The following is a 19096-nucleotide window of genomic DNA, read 5'->3' as shown; positions in this document are numbered from 1 at the left end:
TTAAGATATATTACATGGTTTCATGGAATTTACAGTTCACTCCTGCAGTAACTCGATTTCACTGTTTGGTCTCCGGAGATTTTGCAAAATGTCAAGCTGTAGCTTGAAAAAGAAAAGTGAAATCTACTGGAAACTAATACTTATGACCATTTCATGCCTGATCTGCTTTGTGGTGGTGTTTAGAACCTAGGTGGAGTTCATAATACAACAGGTAAAAAAAAATCCTGTAATTCAGATGAAAAGTCAAAATATGTTTATTTGCCGGCAATTTCATGCAAAGAGCTTTATTTCATAAGGACTTTGTAAGTCCTGATTTAGCTGTCTCAATTGTTTAAAATACCCTGGACCACTCAATATAGAAGCATAACGTTTCATGTTATTTTAAACAGAGATTAACCAATATGCCTTGGATAAATACCAGCAATGTTGTATAATATCCATGCAGGTTTGATTCAAGTTGCAATGAAAAAAAATATTAAAATTCACAAAAATCTCACCCTTTAGCACAGTCTTTAAATTAAGAACTTAAAAATTAGATGGAGCCTGTTTGGGCTGTCTTTTCCCTGGCTGAGCCATGGGATGTCTAAATCTGTGCTTCCCATTGTATGAATCTGAATTTTCTTAGATATTGCACTTTAAGATGGTTAGAATATACATTGAACTATTTCGTTGACAACCTTGCAGCATGGAGAATAGAATACAGGGCCAAAAGTCAGACTTAAGAGTCCAACTTACTTTCATATAAATTGAGATTGCATACTCCCAAAGTATATTTGTCCTATAGTTTTTAAAAGAAGAAAGAGTGCAACTGCAGGTGAAATTTGAAAATAGGCACAGTTGATGAGAGGATATAAGAAGCCAGAAATAGTAAAGAGATTGTGTGAATTGCTAGGTGAGTAGCAGAAATAGTTATGGGTTCAAGAGAATCAAGACCTGTGTTACAGACTGGAGCTAAGTCAGAAAGACACTTTTGAGCAGGATCTTGAAATGATTAGGAAAACAGATATGTTGTCTGAAGATAGAAATGACACGGACAGCCTGCTTTCATATGTATGTACAAGAAAGAAGCATAAATCTATACATATTGAAGTCTGGAAAGCTAAAACTGGGGTATAGAGGCTATAGAGAAGGAAATTGCATTGTTTTAAGCAAAAGGAGGCAATGTCATGAATAAAGATTTCAGAAGTAGAGTCAAAGTAGCTGATAGTCCTTTGATTCAATGCCCAGTGAAGTCATTGGAAAGTTCTTAATAACTTTACTGAGATCTCAATGGGTCCTAAAAAGAGTGGTGATATAAGTACATTTGTAGATATGAGAGTTGTGGGAAGGGATTAAAAGTTCAGGGTCAAAGATTGATGCAGCAGACAGTGGAGATTAATGGCAGGACTGAGTTGGAAAGAGAGAAACATGATATAGTTGTATTAAGGATGCTGTCTTTGCCCATGAGAAGTACTTTACTGTTTCAGGCAGTTAGTTGAATGAAAGACAGAAATAAACTTGGGAAAAGCAAAAACACAGAAAAAGGATATTAGAAGTGTCAGAACATCTTGGTTCTTGAAAAACAATTTATTATCAGTGTAAAATCCAAGGGCAGAACTAAAGGAAAGATGACCAAAAAGGAAGATAGATAAAGAAGAGCTAGAGTTCTATAACTGAACTTTATAATATTCCATAGCAGAGGGCTCATGGTAATAAAGAAGTACCAGCAGATACATTAACCAAGGCGGCATTTTGGTAGGTAAAAACAGAAGAGGAGGGAACTTTGTGGGTGCATGGCAACAGAGGTCCACAGATAGGATGATACACATTGGGCGTCTCTACACATGCACTTTAATGCACAGTAGCATATTTTACTGTGCATTAAAGTGTCACATCAAAAACCATGCTAGTATGCTATTGCATAGTAAAATAGGTTACTACGCATTAAGCATCACTAAAAAAGCGTACGCTTTCGCTACTGCTCAGTAGGGCAGCCTAAGGTGCATTTATTTAGTACCTCACATTAGAGGCATTAAATGAAATGCCCATTACCAAAAGCACATTAATGAACGTGTAGATGCAGCCCAATATAGAGGAATGTAGTGAAGTAAAATAAAATGAGGAAGGTGAAAACATAGAAAGAGAGCATACCTTGAACAATGACACTAAAACTCTATTTTTCCCACTCTTGTTTTAAGTAATTTAAATGATATTTTAATTTAGATAAAGTCAAAGTGAAATAAATAATTTTGGACTTATAATTTGTATACAGCAATGACAGTAAACTGATACAGGTCTTTGGTACAAAGGAAAGTTTTATTTCATGTCTTCTTTGTATATCTATGAATAATCATTTCAGCTTCCTGTGCTGTCAGTATACTGAAAATAGGCTCTTTTTCATTACTCTATCTTGAAGGGTCTCAGAGCAGAAACAAACAAGTCTTTTATTTGTGAAAGTGTGCACAGAAAGTCTTTCTTGAAATAAATTGAAATTTCCTTACAAATTATATGAGGCAACCACCTTCCCAGCTTGTAAACCCAACCAATCTGTAGAGAACAAACAGCTAACTGTGCTTAAAGTTTAATACACTCTCCGAGTAGGACAGTCAGTCAAGGAAGAAACCCTTCTTTTCTTTTTCAAATACAACCACCCAAATACAATAGGATGTCAGGAGACAGTGCAATGGTCTTTTATTGTGGAGTCCCTGGAAGCCAGGTTGGGCAGAGTTGAGAGGCTGTGTACTTGAGATGGCAATGTCTGTGTACATGCACAAGGCTAAAATTGACTTCACATGTCTGCATTCTTGCAGGGCCATTTCCCCCTTGGAATAAAGAGCAACTTCTATAGGTGTGGCGCCTCTACAATTATAGAAATGATTTAAGGCTGGCTTGAGCATGTACTGTTATTACTTAATAGGAAGTGTCCGTATGTTTCCTTGATTCATAATGCAAGGTCTCATATCGGGTATTAGAGACTAATTCATAAAATTAATATTGACTAGCTCTAAGGGATACTAGCAGTAAAATGTTGCCCAGAGTAGCTCCGGGCCCCAGTTGTGAGAACCGTTTCCCCAAGGGGCAATAAATGTTATTGTTGTTGACCTCTGAATCGCTTAGTATTCAGTTTATTAATTTAGGGATTTATTTACATTTTGCAAATTAATTATCTTCTCTTCTTCACAAACATACCTTTCCTCCTGCTGGTTTTGATTCTTCCCTTGCACACTCATTCTGTCTCCCGTTCTCTCTCCCTCTCCATGCTGTATCCCCTTCAAGATGGGTTCAGTCCCTTTATCCTCTCCTTCACTTCATGTTCTTTTTTCCCATGGCCTGGGTTTGAGGTGGTTTCTCCTTCACCTTTGCATATCAGCTGTGGCTTCTTTCAGCTAAAACGTGTCTTTGGTCATGTTAGTGCTTCATGTAGTGTTAATATTTCCATGAACTGGCTGCAAGGGTTGTTTTGGGGTTGTTTTTTTTCCTTCTTTTTTGTTTGTTGGTTTTGTAGAGATACACTTTAATTTTATAATCATGTATTGTGTCATAGCACACGCGCGCTCACACACACACACACACACACACACACACACACACTGTGAAGAGATTAGGAAACAATTTACCTGATGTGACCAGCATAAATTCCTTGTACCAAATGTGATTAAACTCACAATTTTCCTTGAAAAATTCCAATATTACTAAAAGTAGCATCAGCCATTGAGTCTATGCTAGGCTCTGCACCTAAGCTAGAAAAAATGATCAATAATTACCCATCCCTGGGAGCTTAACAGCTGGTAGGATTCAGTAGCTGGATTCCCTCACAGCAGATTGGAGTCTGTTTAGAAAGTAGTATTGGACCAGGTTGTGATGGGCAGCATTAACTCATTTTTAATGACCAGTCTGACAAAACATTTGGAAATAGTTGGACCAAGAGAGAAAGCTAAGCCTGAGTGTGTAAATATTTAGGACGTGATACAATGCCTACCTTTTTCTCAGCCTGAGATAGCCTGAGATAGTATATACTCCTATCTGAATAGCCTGAGAAAAAGGTAGGCATTGTATCATGTCCTAAATATTTGGTTGCTGAACTGAGAGTAATGGAAATTCCTGGGAGAGTCTGTCCTAGATGCTATCCTTTTCAATGATTGCAGTCTTTATAGATATATCTGCACTAGATTTAAATCTGCTGGCTCAGTTATAGATGTTGGTATATTCATTGGCATAGAACTCAGTGTGGGTGGGCTTTTGAGTGGGTTATGTAGACCATCCTGAGGTCTGTGCTGTCATAGCTATGCTACTGCTGACACTTAATCTGTCTTCTGGATACATCTACAAAAGCTGCCATCACAGGACTGATTATATCATGGACATTCTTTGTGTGAGAAATACACACACACACACACACACCCTCTTTAGAGACATCAGGTGGACCATATAGGCACACACACACCATAAAAAAGCTATAACTCAGAGATAGGCAACCCCCAGCACGTGTGCCGGTGTGTGGCACACAGAGGCATTTTGCTTGGCACACGAGTCTCAGGATGTATGGTAAGGGAGCCACAAGGAGCCCAATCCTTGTTGTGGCAGTGCAGCCCTTGCCCCTTCCCCTTTCCCCACTGTCTGCCCTAAGACGTGTGCACCCGCCGACAGCAATGAGCTTGGACCCTGGTGCAACTGTTTATAGCCTCCTCGCTGCCTGCTGCAAGGAACCGTGGTTCCATGGCAGGCAGCAAGGGCTGCCCAGAGCATGGGTCAGTTGTGGCAGGCAGCTGGGAGGCTGCAAATGGCTGCACCAGGGTCTGCTTATTACTGGCAGTAGGTTTGCATGTGCCTTGGGGAAGATGGTGGGAAAGAGGCTGGGGCTGCACTGCCACAGCAAGGATTGGGCCCTTCACAGCTCCTCCACCATCTGCCCCTGCCATACCAACATCTTACAAGTCAAGGTTGTGGGTGTTTTTGGCACTTTGCTCAAAAATTTTGCCGACCCCTGCTATAAAAAACTAAAATATATATAATAATACATAATTGTAGGTGATAGATAGATGGAGCTTATAGAAGAAAGCTTAAATAGTTATAATAAACAATATGTGTTAAATATACATATTATAAATTTTATATATACTAAATAATATATGTGTATAATAGTTGTATATAATAACTATTGTAAGTGTACACTAGTTATAATATATACTAGCCAATTGCCCATCAAGAATGACGGGGGCGGGGGAAGAGGGCTGGGATGGAGTGCTGCCACCTAACGCCCCATTCTGCCACTGTTCTGCTTCTTGCCAGGAGCGATGTGAGGGAGCCAATGCCAGCAGCGGCCCTCTGTCCGGTCCTCAGTGTGGCTTCAAAATCATGGCAGTGCTCCCCCACGCTTGGAGCACTTTGATTGGCTGTTTCTGTCAGCCAGTCAGCGCAAATAAAGCGTTACGGACCGACAGACAGACAGACTTAGGCTTTTATAATATTAGAATAATAGTTATATTATTTATACACATATATTATTTATTATATATATCTGTGTACCTATATGGTCCACCTGTTTTCCCTATTAGGACTATGAAATCTTTGGGCATGTGCTGAGTTTTATTACATGTGTACCCTTTGCCCAGTAAAACAGCACCTTGATTCTTTGATTGGAGGCTCAAGGTGATATTGAGATACAAGTAATAATAGATCTTATTTTATAAATCAAAACAAATAACCACTTATCTTCCTGAATGTAACTGACTGATGTAGGGTGTAAATCAGAGGAGGCTCCAGGAGCACAGGTTAATTTTTTGTTGCCTCTTTAAATAGCTACTTAATGGACTGTGATCTCCACCTCTTCTGTATGCTTAAGTTTCATTTGTAGCTTTGTGTTCTCTAAACCATATGAATATTAAGACTTTAAACTCTTTATCAGTTGTCACAGGTAAAACTCTCTATACCACTTCTTTTTTTGTCTCCACTACAGTTGACAGACTATCTAATGATTAGGAAAGAATTAGCTACCACAAAGGCTTTTATAGGGATAAAGAACCTGCGTCCAGGGTGTCCTAGTTAAGGGAGAGCCAAATGGGATTGCTACTCCATCTGTATCATATCTCCAGGCATCTTTTAAACCATTAATAAGGTTAAGACTTTGTTAGGATAAGAATAAATAAAACAAGAAAATAGTAAGAGTTCTGTAAGTCACTAGAAAGGGAAAGATCCTTTGTTTACCTTATTTTATTCACTCTAGATACAAGATCAACTAAATTTCAGCTAAATAGTAACCAGTTTTGAAGTTTGCCACCAAAAGAAAATCCTGTTCTCTTGAATGGAACTTTGGTCAGTCCAGTCACAGAGGCTTGGAGGAAACCAAAGTTTAAGCTTTCCCTTGAGCCTATGATGAGCTCTACAACCATCTTCCAAGAACAGCAGAAAGTGACAGTGATCCTGGAAAACTTAACTAGCAATTGCAAGGTTGATTCAAAAAGTAACTTTCAGAACTCCTCCATTTAGATGAAAGCTTTTGATTCTTCTTTGGACTGTAAAAACAGAAAACTGCCAGAAGAGAATAGTATGATAGGGACTTAGATTGCTATATGTGACTTCCACCTTTCCTTTTGTGTATTGAAGACCTTTGCAAACAGTTAGAGATTAATGTCACTTGTTTTCCTTGTTTCGCTTTTAAGATCGATTTCATTCTTCTTATAACCATTTTGAAAAAAAGTGCTGCTGGAGATTTGATTAACAGGCTTGCCCCTGTTATAGCAGGCAGTGTTGTAACTTGTAATTTCCCCTGGCTACATTTACAGGTTCGTGGCTTTGGAGATATGCTTTCTTTGTGTTATGTTTTCAAGGAAGAACTAACCATAAAAATATGGTAAAACATTATTTCTTGTAAGTAAGCCTAAAAATTTAGGGCCTCCTCAGCCATAACCTAGAAGAATTGGGATTGGCCTTTCGGTTTCAACTAAAGTCAGTTTCCAAGCTACTGGAGCTGGCACAAGCTGCATACGTCTTAATAGATTGCTTCTGAGCCAGTGTTTTTCTCCATCTGGAAACTTCTCTAGGGAACTGAACCCCATTGTTTTAGGGGGAGTTGGAAGAAAATCATTTCAGGCAGGCTGTTCCTATCCAGGACTTAAAATGACTCATCAGACTCCTTTTATTTCTTGGAGTCTTTGCTTGGTCCCCTCTTCAATTCCTTGTCCTTTTGCCCACAGAAAACACATAGTGATACATACCATATGTCATGTACTAGAATTAGAAGCTTAGCTATCTGGTTCCTCAACAAAAAAGAGGAAAAAGGAACCTATTCTTTCTATTTTATAGTCATCCAGAGATTAGGGAGAACTGTTTAGTCCTAGACTGTGATAGAGTCTGAATTGTTTCACCCCAGAACAAATCCTTTTAATTTTACATAGTTGCCATTTGAGCAGTGGATCTGAAATCAGTATACTAATTCTGCTTTTACTTCTGCATTTCTAAGAGTCATGTGGTTGTCTTCAGCCTAGTTCTGCCCCTTCCCCCTTCTCCCTTCCAAAAAAATGCAAAGGCATTAGTAACCCACAGTGAAAGCAAGATCTAGGTAAGTATCTGCCTTGATCAGGATTGCTGGCTAGGAAAGGAATACCATAACCAGGTTGTCATGACCTGAGATGGAGCACCCCAAGTAGTGTGTGTCTGTCTAGAATAGACATGGAAAAGAACACTAACTCCATTGAACTTAATGGGGTTTTTTAAACACATGGGAAGAGAAGCAAAACTCAAATCTACAGTCAGTAGTTGGCTAGAGAGAGAAAATTTCTATGTTAAAGTACCTGCTGAGGAGTTCAGACAACAAAGAAAAATGTACTAGTGTGGATTTCGAATGTTGTAGAAGCCTAATTTTATGATTATTCTTAAATCAGTGAATCTGCCAAGGATTTAAGGAGACCTGCAGGATAAGGAAACCCTATTTTGGAGTAGGACTATATTTCTCAGTAACTCTTTTATATACCAGAAGAATTTCTTAGAATTTTTGTATATCCAAGTTAAGGTTCTGTGTCCTGATATTGGAGTACTCCATTGAAGAAGGTATCCTAATCCTAGATTGTCTCAACCCAGATTGGTACCACAAACTACAGCTGATGTGAAATACTTGCTGCTGTGATCTCCTTCTAAAGACTGAATTTGCAGTAGAGTTAGGAATACATCACTATAAACCTGAACACTGGCCCCAGGTTGAAGAGCTGCATGTCAGCTTCCTGACCCAATTTCCTTTCACTTCACCTGCACAAAGGTCTCCACATGACATAATTGTATTATTTCTATATTATGTAGAATTTGCATAATAATAATTTATTGTGTTATAATTTAATTTTTTCATTCATATATGCAGCATTTCTCAGAGCTTCACACCTGGAAGAGAACCTTGAAATCACACATTTAATGGTAATATGAACAATTTGTGTTAACAATAATAAGCAGAGTTACACTTAATATATTTGCTTGTAGTGTTACAATATGTGGACACAGTGTTGGAGTTGTGGCCCTGTTTTTTTGAACACGTCAGTGAATCTCTTAGAGTGTAGTTACATTATATGTATAAATGAGATTTTGTTTTTCTTTAGTAAGTACAGTAGCACTGTTCTATATTCATTTGCAGTGTGGTTTCCGAATTTATTTATAATATACACATTGGGAAAATTCTCTTGCAGTTACAGATAAGTTTTTGAAGTTTAATAGAAAAAAGTATATTCAAGATGCCAAAAAGATGAATACTAGAGAATATGTTCTAAAGATCCAAATTAATAGAAAAAGCAAATAAAATGATAAAGCTGATAATTCCAACTGAATATTATATAGTTCCCAGAAATCTGTGAAGTCGCACATTTCCCATACTGAAATACCTACTGTACACAGAAACTAGTGAATTAAAATTTAGAGGGGCATGTGTTTAAATTTTATATATTCTTGTACGATTAAATCACAACAATTAACATTTCTTTAATATATCTTATTGGATAAGCATTCAAATAAGTTATTTTTAAAAAAATTATGCTGTTAATTTACCAAAGAAAGTTTTCATTTAGAGTGAAATAGGTTGCATATGCTTCATAGACATGTATATTTCCTTAATGTATTAAAGATTTTAAACTTTTTATCCTGTTATTGACTGTTACCAAGTTTTGCATTTTCACTTCCCTAGTCAATTACTCTCTCTAAAAAGATTTGTCATTATACCTGTTGAGCTAACATGCCCTCCTATACTTGTAAATTGAATAAATACGAAGCGAGTAAGCATGCAGGCTTGAGATTGAATATGAGCTTGTTCTAATTTGGTCCTGTTGCCTGACCTAGAATCTGTTAATGTTTGAATCCTTGTGAGTCAACATTAGCAATATAAAAGATAGCTCCTGAAGCATCCTCTCTATAATTTTTGGTGTGCTAGGTATATGTGAAAATGAATGATGAAGAATGCCAAGTTTTATCAGTATACAAGAATATAGTACATGTAGTCCGTACAGATTCAGCTATTCATACTTCACAATATAACAACTCTGAACCAAATTGCCATATAGCAGCATTTATTAGTATGAAAAGTCCTAAGCAGTAGCTTCTTTCAAACACATTGGTATTTATGGCATTTTTAGGAACCTAGTCCATCATATATAATATCCTGCAAAATCAATTGAAAAATAAAAGTTCTAAATTGGTACTGCCATAAATACTTTGTATCCATGTTGACAAAATGGTTTTGTTTTGAAGCTGACAAATCAAGCAAGCATACTCAGTATTTTACTTGCAGTGCAAGTTTCTCTTGAAAACAAATTTAATTAGTGATTTTTTTTTTAAAGTTTTTCTTTACAATGAAACTTTAGAGGAGGTATGACAAAATACACAATGGACATGTCTACACCAGACACTTTACTCAACATTAAAACAAATTACTCTGCAGTAAACAGTACCATCTACATGTGCATATACTTGCTGCACAGTAATTTGCAAATTTACTCAGGAGTAATTACTGCACAGTATGACGTGTGTAGATGCTGACCAGGAGAAAATGTGCTCTTCGTCAGCCAGGCAGCATGGGGTAGGAGACTGTTCCCTGCCCCCGGGAGCTGCCTGCTATGTGGTGCTCCATCACTGGAGCCTAGGCAGCAACAGTGCCCCAGCAGCAGGGAGCTCCCAGCCTGGGCTCTGGTGGCAGAGCCTTCCCCAGCAGCGGACAGCTAGGTGCTAGCCTAGCACTCCCCCTGGCTGTTACATGGGGCCAGTGCAGGGCCTGTGGGGGCAAAAGCAGACTGCTGCCATGAGCAGCAAATCTGCTCCCACTTCCCCACACATGTCGATGCCTGCCCAGGGTGGGTTTAGTCTAAAGTAAAATACTCTAGGGTAAACCCACCCCAGAGCATGTGCATGTGTAGACACACCCAGTAAGTATTACTATTGTATATTCAAAACAATAAATCTATTTTTAAAAATCCTTGAAGGGGTAAGTTGCATTGACTTCAGTATGCACTGAAATGCTTGATCTAATAGATGAGAGAAAGTAAAAATCCTGTATAGCTGCTGAAAAATAATAATAGCCTACGGTTGTTATAGTAGTAAAAACATTAATGCAAAAGTTAAAGTAAATCTTTAGTGTTGATTTGTATTATTGGCATCCCATATTCCCAACTGGTAAAAAAAAAACAAAAACAACTATTTAAGCTTAAGGTCCTTATCTTGTGGCCCCTTCTTTATGTGGGAAATTACATTAGGTGTTTCATTTGAGCTCTCCTCAAATTTTAATGACTTAAAAGGTGTTGCTTTTTAATTAGAGACATGTTCAAGGGAAAAATGTATTTATTTTTTAGTCCATTGAAGCTTTATGAGTATGTTCCAGTGTCATGTATTGCATTTTAAGCACCTGTATTATTTTTGGTCTTTCAGTGGATGAATACTAATATTTACATGTTTCAAAATGTCAGTACTTTCAATTTCTTTTGAACAAAAAAGCTTTTGCTTTAATTGCTTTTGGTTTCAGTTTGGCTAGCAGGTGCAGAAAGTATATCATCTTCATTTGAACTAGTTCATTCAGAGGTAAAAAATCTAATGGGAATCGAAAAACCAGATAAGCTTGTTTCTACTTCCAATCTATGGTTTTGATTTCATTGGGATTCAGGTACCTTACTTGCTTAGGCACTTTGAAAATCCCTGTAAACACTTATCTGTGTCTTTTAGGCACCTCTAAAAATATGGACAAAAGTGACCAGAATCAGTTGGCAAATTTGTACATGCAGTTAATATTTCTTTTATTTAATAATTCAATTAATTTTAAATGCAAAATATGTTTTGATAAGCTTCTGTTTCTTATGTATTCATTACTTAGGCTAATTAATACAAATACTAATACAAAACTAAATTTTAACTAATACAGCTAAATGCTACTGTTTTTATATTTTTAATTGCATTACGATGTCTTTCCAAGTGTAGCTTGAGACACATCCAAAGCAAAGCATTATTATTTGATAAATAAGCCTTTATACTTAGTTAAAATAATAAAATGAAGAATAAATGTTTAATAACATTGCTTTAATAAATGTATGTAGATTGAGGCCATCTCATAACTACCTAAAACAAGTACCATATTTTCTGCTAAAGTTTGTTTGTCTGCAAGTCCCTATATACCAATGGTTAAATCAGCTAATGAAAATGAACCCCTCCTTAAAAAATAACCCAAAAGTGCAAAATTAGATTAAAAATCAATGATTTAAATCAAGGTTTCCTGCTTGCAGATTTAAATCATGATTGAAATTGGTGATTTAAATCACTTTTATTTAAATCAATCCACCCTGCTTTATGGATAGATGAGTTTTTTTGTTAGGAAAACATAAAATGCATAGCATTTACCCAGGAGACCAGAACAACTCTCTTAGAGCTATTATGTTTTTTCAGATAAATATATGGCCATTTTTAAAGTGCATTATTTACCTGAAAGAAAAAATATATTCCAATAAATACAAAATGGATTGGTTTTTCCTTGTTTTTCAGTGCATAATTTATACCCTGTAGAGTGGAACAGTTGAGCTAAATGTTTGTTTAGGCATTTTTAAAAAACAAAATCTTGTGTTGTGTAGCCAATAGACTAGAACAGATATATTAGTTGAATGCATATTCATAAACATTTGTGCAATTCACCGCCCAGTAAAACTGAAAAGCTCTATTTATGATTATACCCTGTTGTTTTGGTGGAAGCAAATGACACACTAGTTCTAAGATTCAGCTGAAGATCTGGGTCATTAGCTGCTAAAAAGTGGTTTTTATTAAAGCATGAGCCAACCTTTAGTTACAATGCAGTCATTACAAGCTTTTCATCCATATCATCTCTTATATAAATTAACCCTTCATGTGGCTGAGAAATCTCATGAACTTGTTTATCCAAGTTGCCTATGGACTCTATAGAACTTATATGATTTTTTTGGAGGCCACAATCACCCTCATAGAAGTCCTGCATCTTTAGGACTTCCTGTTTCCATGGCATCATGGCTCCTCAAAGACGTATTTAAGAATACAAAGTGGAACCCATCTAAGTTAATGATGTTGCAATTAGTACTAATTTGGATGTTGAATCCCCACAGGATTGAGATGGAACAGTACTGCCTAGATTCGTTGTTCTTTGAGCCCTATCCAGCCTATTCTTTCCCTATTTGGGGGAACTGCAGGCCTGCAGAGTATCCACTGAAGAAAGTTGAGAAGAATGAGCAGGGTGAGAGTGATGCTGGAAGGCTGACACACTCCTTCTGCCAAATTCCACCTCCAGTTTTTTCCTCCTCTGCTACAACAGAGGTAAGAAGGAGGAATTCTGATTAAAAAGCAAAAACGACAAATAAATTGAGACATAGTTATCGTGCTATTTTGTATTCATTGCTGTTTTTTTCTAGGTATTCTGATTCTAACAGTGTATGTTTAGTGTGTAAAATACTGGCCTCACTGGTTTCTTTGAGGCTAGGTTTTCACCCCAGACCTGAGGTACTGTATATTGAGAAAAGTTTTCATAAAAAACATACAAGTGAACAACAAATTAGATTTCTATGAACACAGAGTTAAGTATTGGGTTGCACATGCCTTGCACCAACACTCTTATATACTATGAAAACCAATTTAAAAAGTATGTCAATTCTGTCAAATTTGTGGGACAGAATATTTTCTCTTCAACTGAAAGCTAAGGTAAGAGCTGTGCTTGGAGGCAGCTGAAGATAGCTTTTATATCGGCTTCAAGATTTTTAAAATGTATAGTAACCAGTCAAAAATTAAAATATTTAGCTTGGGGGAGCAGGGGTTAAAATGTATAGAAATACCAAACTGGGTTGCATCTGGTTTCACCTATTTCTGCTCAAATGCTATTATAGTTTTTTTTAAATGTTTTTATTAATATCTGAAAATGACAGGTGTCAAGGGCCTTTTGTGATGCACATACAGAAAAGTTGTGGTCAGGAGGTCATATCACTGCAGTGTATTAGGCAATAGCCTCGTCTCTTGTGGAATTTGCCTTGTTTGAAGTGTTTCCAAAGGAAGATATTTGCTATAATGCACATCAGTTAAATGATCTTTTTGGGAGCAGCTTTACATGAAAAAGGCAGCTATAAGGAGAGAGAGAGAGTGTGTTTTCTCTAACAGTCACTTGTTCTGAACTCTATTGGATGTTGCTAAATACATGCAGGATATATAGTTTAGACAGACGATATGTATTGTAGGATTGAAATTTAGTAGTTATGCCTTTGTCAAAATAAGGATGGGGGTTGTTGGTTTTTTTGGACTTACTCTTTCAGTGGAGCTGAATTCTAAACTTACTAAACATCTCAACTTTGTATATGCATTTTACTAACTTGCTGGCAATGATTTTTTTTTAACCAAAAAGTGTACTACAAGAAACCAGGCATTTTCCAAAAAAGAACATTCAATATTTGGCATGCAATTGGCCATTCTATGGCAGCATTGATTGTACTCTTGATTGAGGCTGAAAGTAGCTTCCTATTATGAGGCCATTTTCAGAATGATCTCAGTGAGCTACTCCTTATTTATCCCCAATTACAAATGAACAAATCTTCCCAGAAATTGCCATTTTTTCCCAGGGCAAAGCTTCTGGGTATTGAGATGATAATTAGTTGGCGTGGGGTGGGGGGAGAGGGAGTAAACATTCTAATGATAGGAGGTTTTACCTTAAAATTTGGCACAGGATATATCCAAAATAGCTTGGACATCTGGCAGTGGTCTATTTTAAGTTTGTTGTTTGTTTGTATGTGCTTTTTTTGAGAGTGGGGGAAGAAGAGGAAGACATGGATTCAGGGGAAAATGATAAAGTTATATAATAAAATAGCTTTGAGACACCCCAGACTCAGGCAGGAAAGGCCTCTAATTAGGGACTTAAGGAAGCAGGATTCTAAAAGGGAGCTACTTGATTGCTCAGGGAGGGGCCCTGAGGGGAAAAGGAAGTGCTTGGCTAGCTCTACCATGAAACAGGGTCATGCAAAGGAGAACTTGACAAACCGAAGGACTGTATATTGCTTTAAAAAAAAGACTGTAAATTAAGGACTCTTGTGTTTTGCCTCTGGCAAAAGGACGATTAAGGTAACTGTTGCACACTGTGTTTTTCTGGACCAGGGTGAAGAAAATACTTGCTCTGATGGCTTGAATTATGGCTAGGTACAGATATTCAAAAAGCCTGAGGCGGAATCTGTCTGAGTTATGCAGTTTTCTATAAGTGGCGTAGTTTAGATCGGTAGTAAATAGAACATACATTTGCCCTTTGGTGATGGGGTGCAAATCTTAGACCAGGTTCCACCATTTTTAAACCAGTCTATGTGTGCCAAATTTCTGTTCTGTTCTGGATCAAAATTGATTTATAATCATTTATTCCAGTAAAAGTGTAATGTCTATACCTGGCCTTTGGGTTTGGGAGTAGAAAAGCTGTGCACAGTAAGGTTTGTGTTATACATTGGCAGGATGCAGTAATGTTATCTATTTTTAATATTTTCCTCATCTTCTTTTACTTGTGGCTACATCTGGGCCTGCCCTGGTGCAGAGGTGTTATTGCTTATAGGCAGCTTAGTGTTTAAAATTACTTTAAAAGGTTTGTAAAAATAAATATTCTTGCTTCTGATTTCAGATTTACAGACAGAGGTAGGAGATGAGGGAAAATTGGATGAGGAGAAAACATCAAGATATCTAGCATGGGACACTGTAAAAAAAGGGTGTGAGAGTAGGGTTGTGAATAGCAGAGAGATTTGTTAATGAGTCCTTGAATTCAGGAGCTTGAGGAAAGACAGACAGAGGGCTGTAGAGGTTAAGAGGCTGGCTGTTAGGGCTGTGTGAAGCTTCGGGTGCTGATTCAGTTCAGAGGAGATTCAGCCCAATTCAGATTCAGAGATTTGGCCGCTGAATTGAATTGGGAGACCAATAAAAAGATCCAAATCAATTTAGAAAGATTCGGAGAGCTTTGGAGATTCAGGCAGTCCCCACTCGCCACCGCAAGGAGCTGGACCTGGACTCCGGGCCAGTAAGGAGGGGATGGGGAGCAGGGCTGGAGGAGGGGGGTGCCCCTGCTAGGACCCATCCCCTGCCTGGTCTGCCAGCCTCCCTGAGCGCCCTCCGACCCCCGCCTGCTCTCCCAGCTACGTTAATGGCTGCCTCACCCAGCCTCAGTGCCCAAGCTGTTTTCTGCCGCAAGCCTCCATCCCCTGCCTGCTCTCCCTTCCCCATCAGTGGCGACCCGGCTGGCCCCAGCTTCCGGTTCTTTAAAAAACAAACAAACCTCACTCACCAGCTGCTGCAGCAACTGTCAGGGCTTCTGGTGGCTCGTGGCAGAGCTCCCCCACACAGTGCGGACCAGGAAGGTGCCACAGGGATCGCCCCCTGTCTGGTAGGAGCCAGTGAGTGTGGGGCTTTTTTTTTTTTTTTAAGAGCCAGGAGGCTGGGGCCAGATGGGGCAGCCATTTATAGGGCTGGGAGAGAGGACAAGGGATGGGGCTGTTTGATTTGGAGATTCGGCCGATTCGGCGGTGGCTGAGTCTCCAAATCAGATTCGCCTGAATCGAATCACTATCCCCCGAATTGGCCAAATCTGAAGCGAATACTAGCCACTCTGCTCAGGCCTACTGGCTATAGGGATAATACAGAGGAAGAGAATGCTACATGGGAGTTATCTAACACTGATTTACAGAATATTGATCTTATTTTAAAATATTAGAATATCTGAAAATGGACAATTTGAATGATCCATCATGCTTTCCCACTACTTTATGATCCACCATTACTCACTGGCATTTCATGGTATTTACACTGTCCCCAAACTTCATTGTGATTCTTATAATGAGCAAAAGATTTGTGAAGATTAAAGTCTTCACAATTTGACTTATACACAGTGCAATATGGTAATAAAATATTAGGTGGTTACACAATTCTTGCGTTTAAGTGAACCTTTCCTAGTAATCTGCTTAACATTATATTGGCCTTTCTGTGTAGCTTCTAAGTTTTAGGGGCTAACACCAAGTGAAAGTAGTATAATTAGAGTGGGACAAGAATGAAAGAGTAGGTAGTACTCAGTCCTACCTTTGTAATTAGCCATTCTGGAAAAGGAAAGGAGACATACTGTGAAGAGCCAGTGTCAGCAGGTATTATTATAAAGAGTTACAAAACATAATAAATTATTATTATCAAGAGTTACAAAATAAATTTGTAACTCTCATGTTTACACAAAAAATTCTAAATATAAACTATATGCAAACGGCTCATTGCTTGAATCTACAGATAACCTGTCCTAAAACAATCACTCATTGATAGTACAGAGGTTAATTTCTAAAGCCCAGTGAATTGGATTTCAGTGTTAATATTAACTATTGAATTGATGATCATTTTAGCAAGTGAATTGGGGAAGAGTTTGGGAGAATGAAAGAACAAATGCAAAATGGATGTTAGTCATGTGGCTACTTATACTACTGGAATAGGCTTAACTACTCTGATGATGTGCAGGATATAGCACAAATAAACAAATACGAACAGACTTCACCTTGCAGGTTTGGTAATTAAGTACCTAAACTTGGCTGTTCTGTCAATAGGACATTTTGATGCATTCACAATACTTATTTGCATGCTCTTTGCTCAGGTAAAACTCCTACTGATATCACTACATGGTACAACATACTGCAGCACAGAGATACCCCAAGTAGCCCTACATGAGTTTTTTCAGGAGGGAAAATTAGCTTGCATGTAGCCCCATGCTAGCACAGCTGTGCTGCCCCCCCACCCCCCCATCAGGGGTAGCTCAGGTATATCAATGCCACATCATACTGTGCAGTAGAGACATATAACCTCTGTCAGTTTTGTCTGAAAAAGTGAGTATCAGATCAGGACCATAATCTTGAATCATATTGCAGTTATCTGTTCTCCATACATACATGAATAAAATCACATGAACTCAGATTACAGTCACATACACATTACAATAATGAATGGCAATTTATATCACTCTGACATTATTTTAATAACTTGAGTGCTGGTGACATGTAAATAGGGTAAAGAATAAGGGGAAAGGTTTGCTTTTGGAAGCAGTACTTCTCATCAGCATGAACAGGAAGTACCAAGAAAAATATCTAATGTGACTGGCAGGGGATAGTGAAATCATTTCATCTAAGGCAAGAAATTAAAAAAACAACTAGAATACACACAGTAAATACACACCTCTTTTGCAAAGTGTTTAAAGTTCGTAACTCTGGTGCATTTTCTAACAGGGTTATTGGAGCCTAGGCAATGTCTAAACAGTTTTCAGCAATCTTTGTGTTCTTCAGGCATATTTAGATAAAATATGATTTGTAGTGATTATTAGGGCTTAGGTACCTACAAAATGTTTAATACTGCAGGAGCTGGAAAGCCAAAATTTGATTTTTTTTATTGTGGAAATTAAACAGTCGGTGTATTAATTTAGGCTTCTATAATGATTAGATTGTTTTTGTAGCTTAATCTAACAGCAGCTAGGTACACTATAAAATCTTCCCTGGCTTAGAGCACATGAAATATTTTGTACTGCTTGCCTCAAAGGATGTGGGATAATTTTCGTGATCGGCGGTACCTAGAACTAAAGGATATTTTAAGGATATTTTGCAGGTTCTTGGCCAGGTTACCTCTAAAGCCCATATTATTGCAACATAATAAATTCTATTGTGTTGTTTCTTTTTTCACATTTGCCTTCAATTTTTTAGGAATTAATTCCTCCTATTTGTATTTTTATATTAATTTTAAATAATATTTTTATTTGGGCCACCAATGAATGATGAGCTATTTTTACTTAAGTATATTATATAGTGAGACAATGAGTAAAAAATTTAACTAAGAATAATTTAAAGATTGCACACAAAAATAGGAAATGGAACATCTAAACAAACAATATAACTTCACTTATGGGAAACATTTATGTTCTTTAATTTACGTCAGAATATATTTTAAGCATTTTTTCATGTCTAAATATTCACAGGTTTTCATAAGCAATTTGTTCAGTATAATACCATTTTTCTTTTAGCAAATCAATGTAGTAATAATTCCAGCATCTAATAAAGTTAGCATGAAGCATTTTTCACTTAAAATCTTCTTATTAAGAGCAGCATGCAATGCAGTTTAAATATAGTTGGCAATCTTAGAATATCTAACCTGTGTAAGCACTCATTGTAAGTATATTATTTTTGTATCACATCTCTAGAAATTGAAGCAAAACAAATTGCATTCTTACTATTAGGATCTCCTGTAAGTTTATGAATGTATTTGATTTTGTATTTTTTATTTAGATAAGTGAAATTATATAACAACAATAATACAGTATCCTTAAAACAAGAGAAATTAAACAAAGATGGGCATATGTTTGGTTGATGTTGCCAGTGATATAGTTGGAAAACCAAATATCTACTGTAGCTTTGTGATTCTTTTGAGTAAAGAAAATAAGAAAAATTGAAAAACCCATTGGCCCCGTTAAGTTAACAGTTCAACTATTTGGAAAAAGAGAATAACATGGAAAGAACTTATTGAAAGCAAATCACTGTCATCATTTTTATAATAGCAGTATGTATTATTTTTTGTAACTCAAAATGTTAACTGCTTCAACTCTTTTGTATGTGACGACTTTCCTGTTATG

General features: G+C 37.2%; 1 protein-coding gene across 23 annotated transcripts in view; it reads left to right on the top strand.

The window, feature by feature from the left end:
• The window catches only part of FOXP2 (forkhead box P2), a 686563-nt gene that overhangs the window by 435872 nt on the left and 231595 nt on the right, over nucleotides 1-19096 (top strand). For 2 of the 23 annotated variants that reach the window (XM_059725957.1, XM_059725956.1), the window contains exon 1: nucleotides 11428-12765. The exons of 17 other annotated variants lie outside the window; for them this stretch is intronic. In XM_059725957.1, coding sequence (XP_059581940.1) covers nucleotides 12454-12765 — 312 coding nt within the window. In that variant the 5' untranslated portion in view covers nucleotides 11428-12453. Of the gene's footprint in view, nucleotides 1-8329; nucleotides 8383-11427; nucleotides 12766-19096 lie in introns of those variants that run through there. 4 more of the 23 variants (XM_059725960.1, XM_059725959.1, XM_059725961.1 and 1 more) reach the window with 3 other exon arrangements.

This window comes from Alligator mississippiensis, chromosome 4 (assembly GCF_030867095.1).
Source record: "Alligator mississippiensis isolate rAllMis1 chromosome 4, rAllMis1, whole genome shotgun sequence".
In the NCBI taxonomy this organism is placed as follows: Eukaryota; Metazoa; Chordata; order Crocodylia; family Alligatoridae; genus Alligator; species Alligator mississippiensis.
The sequence above is the reverse complement of the archived record's forward strand: the minus strand, read 5'-3'. Positions and strand labels throughout refer to the sequence as shown.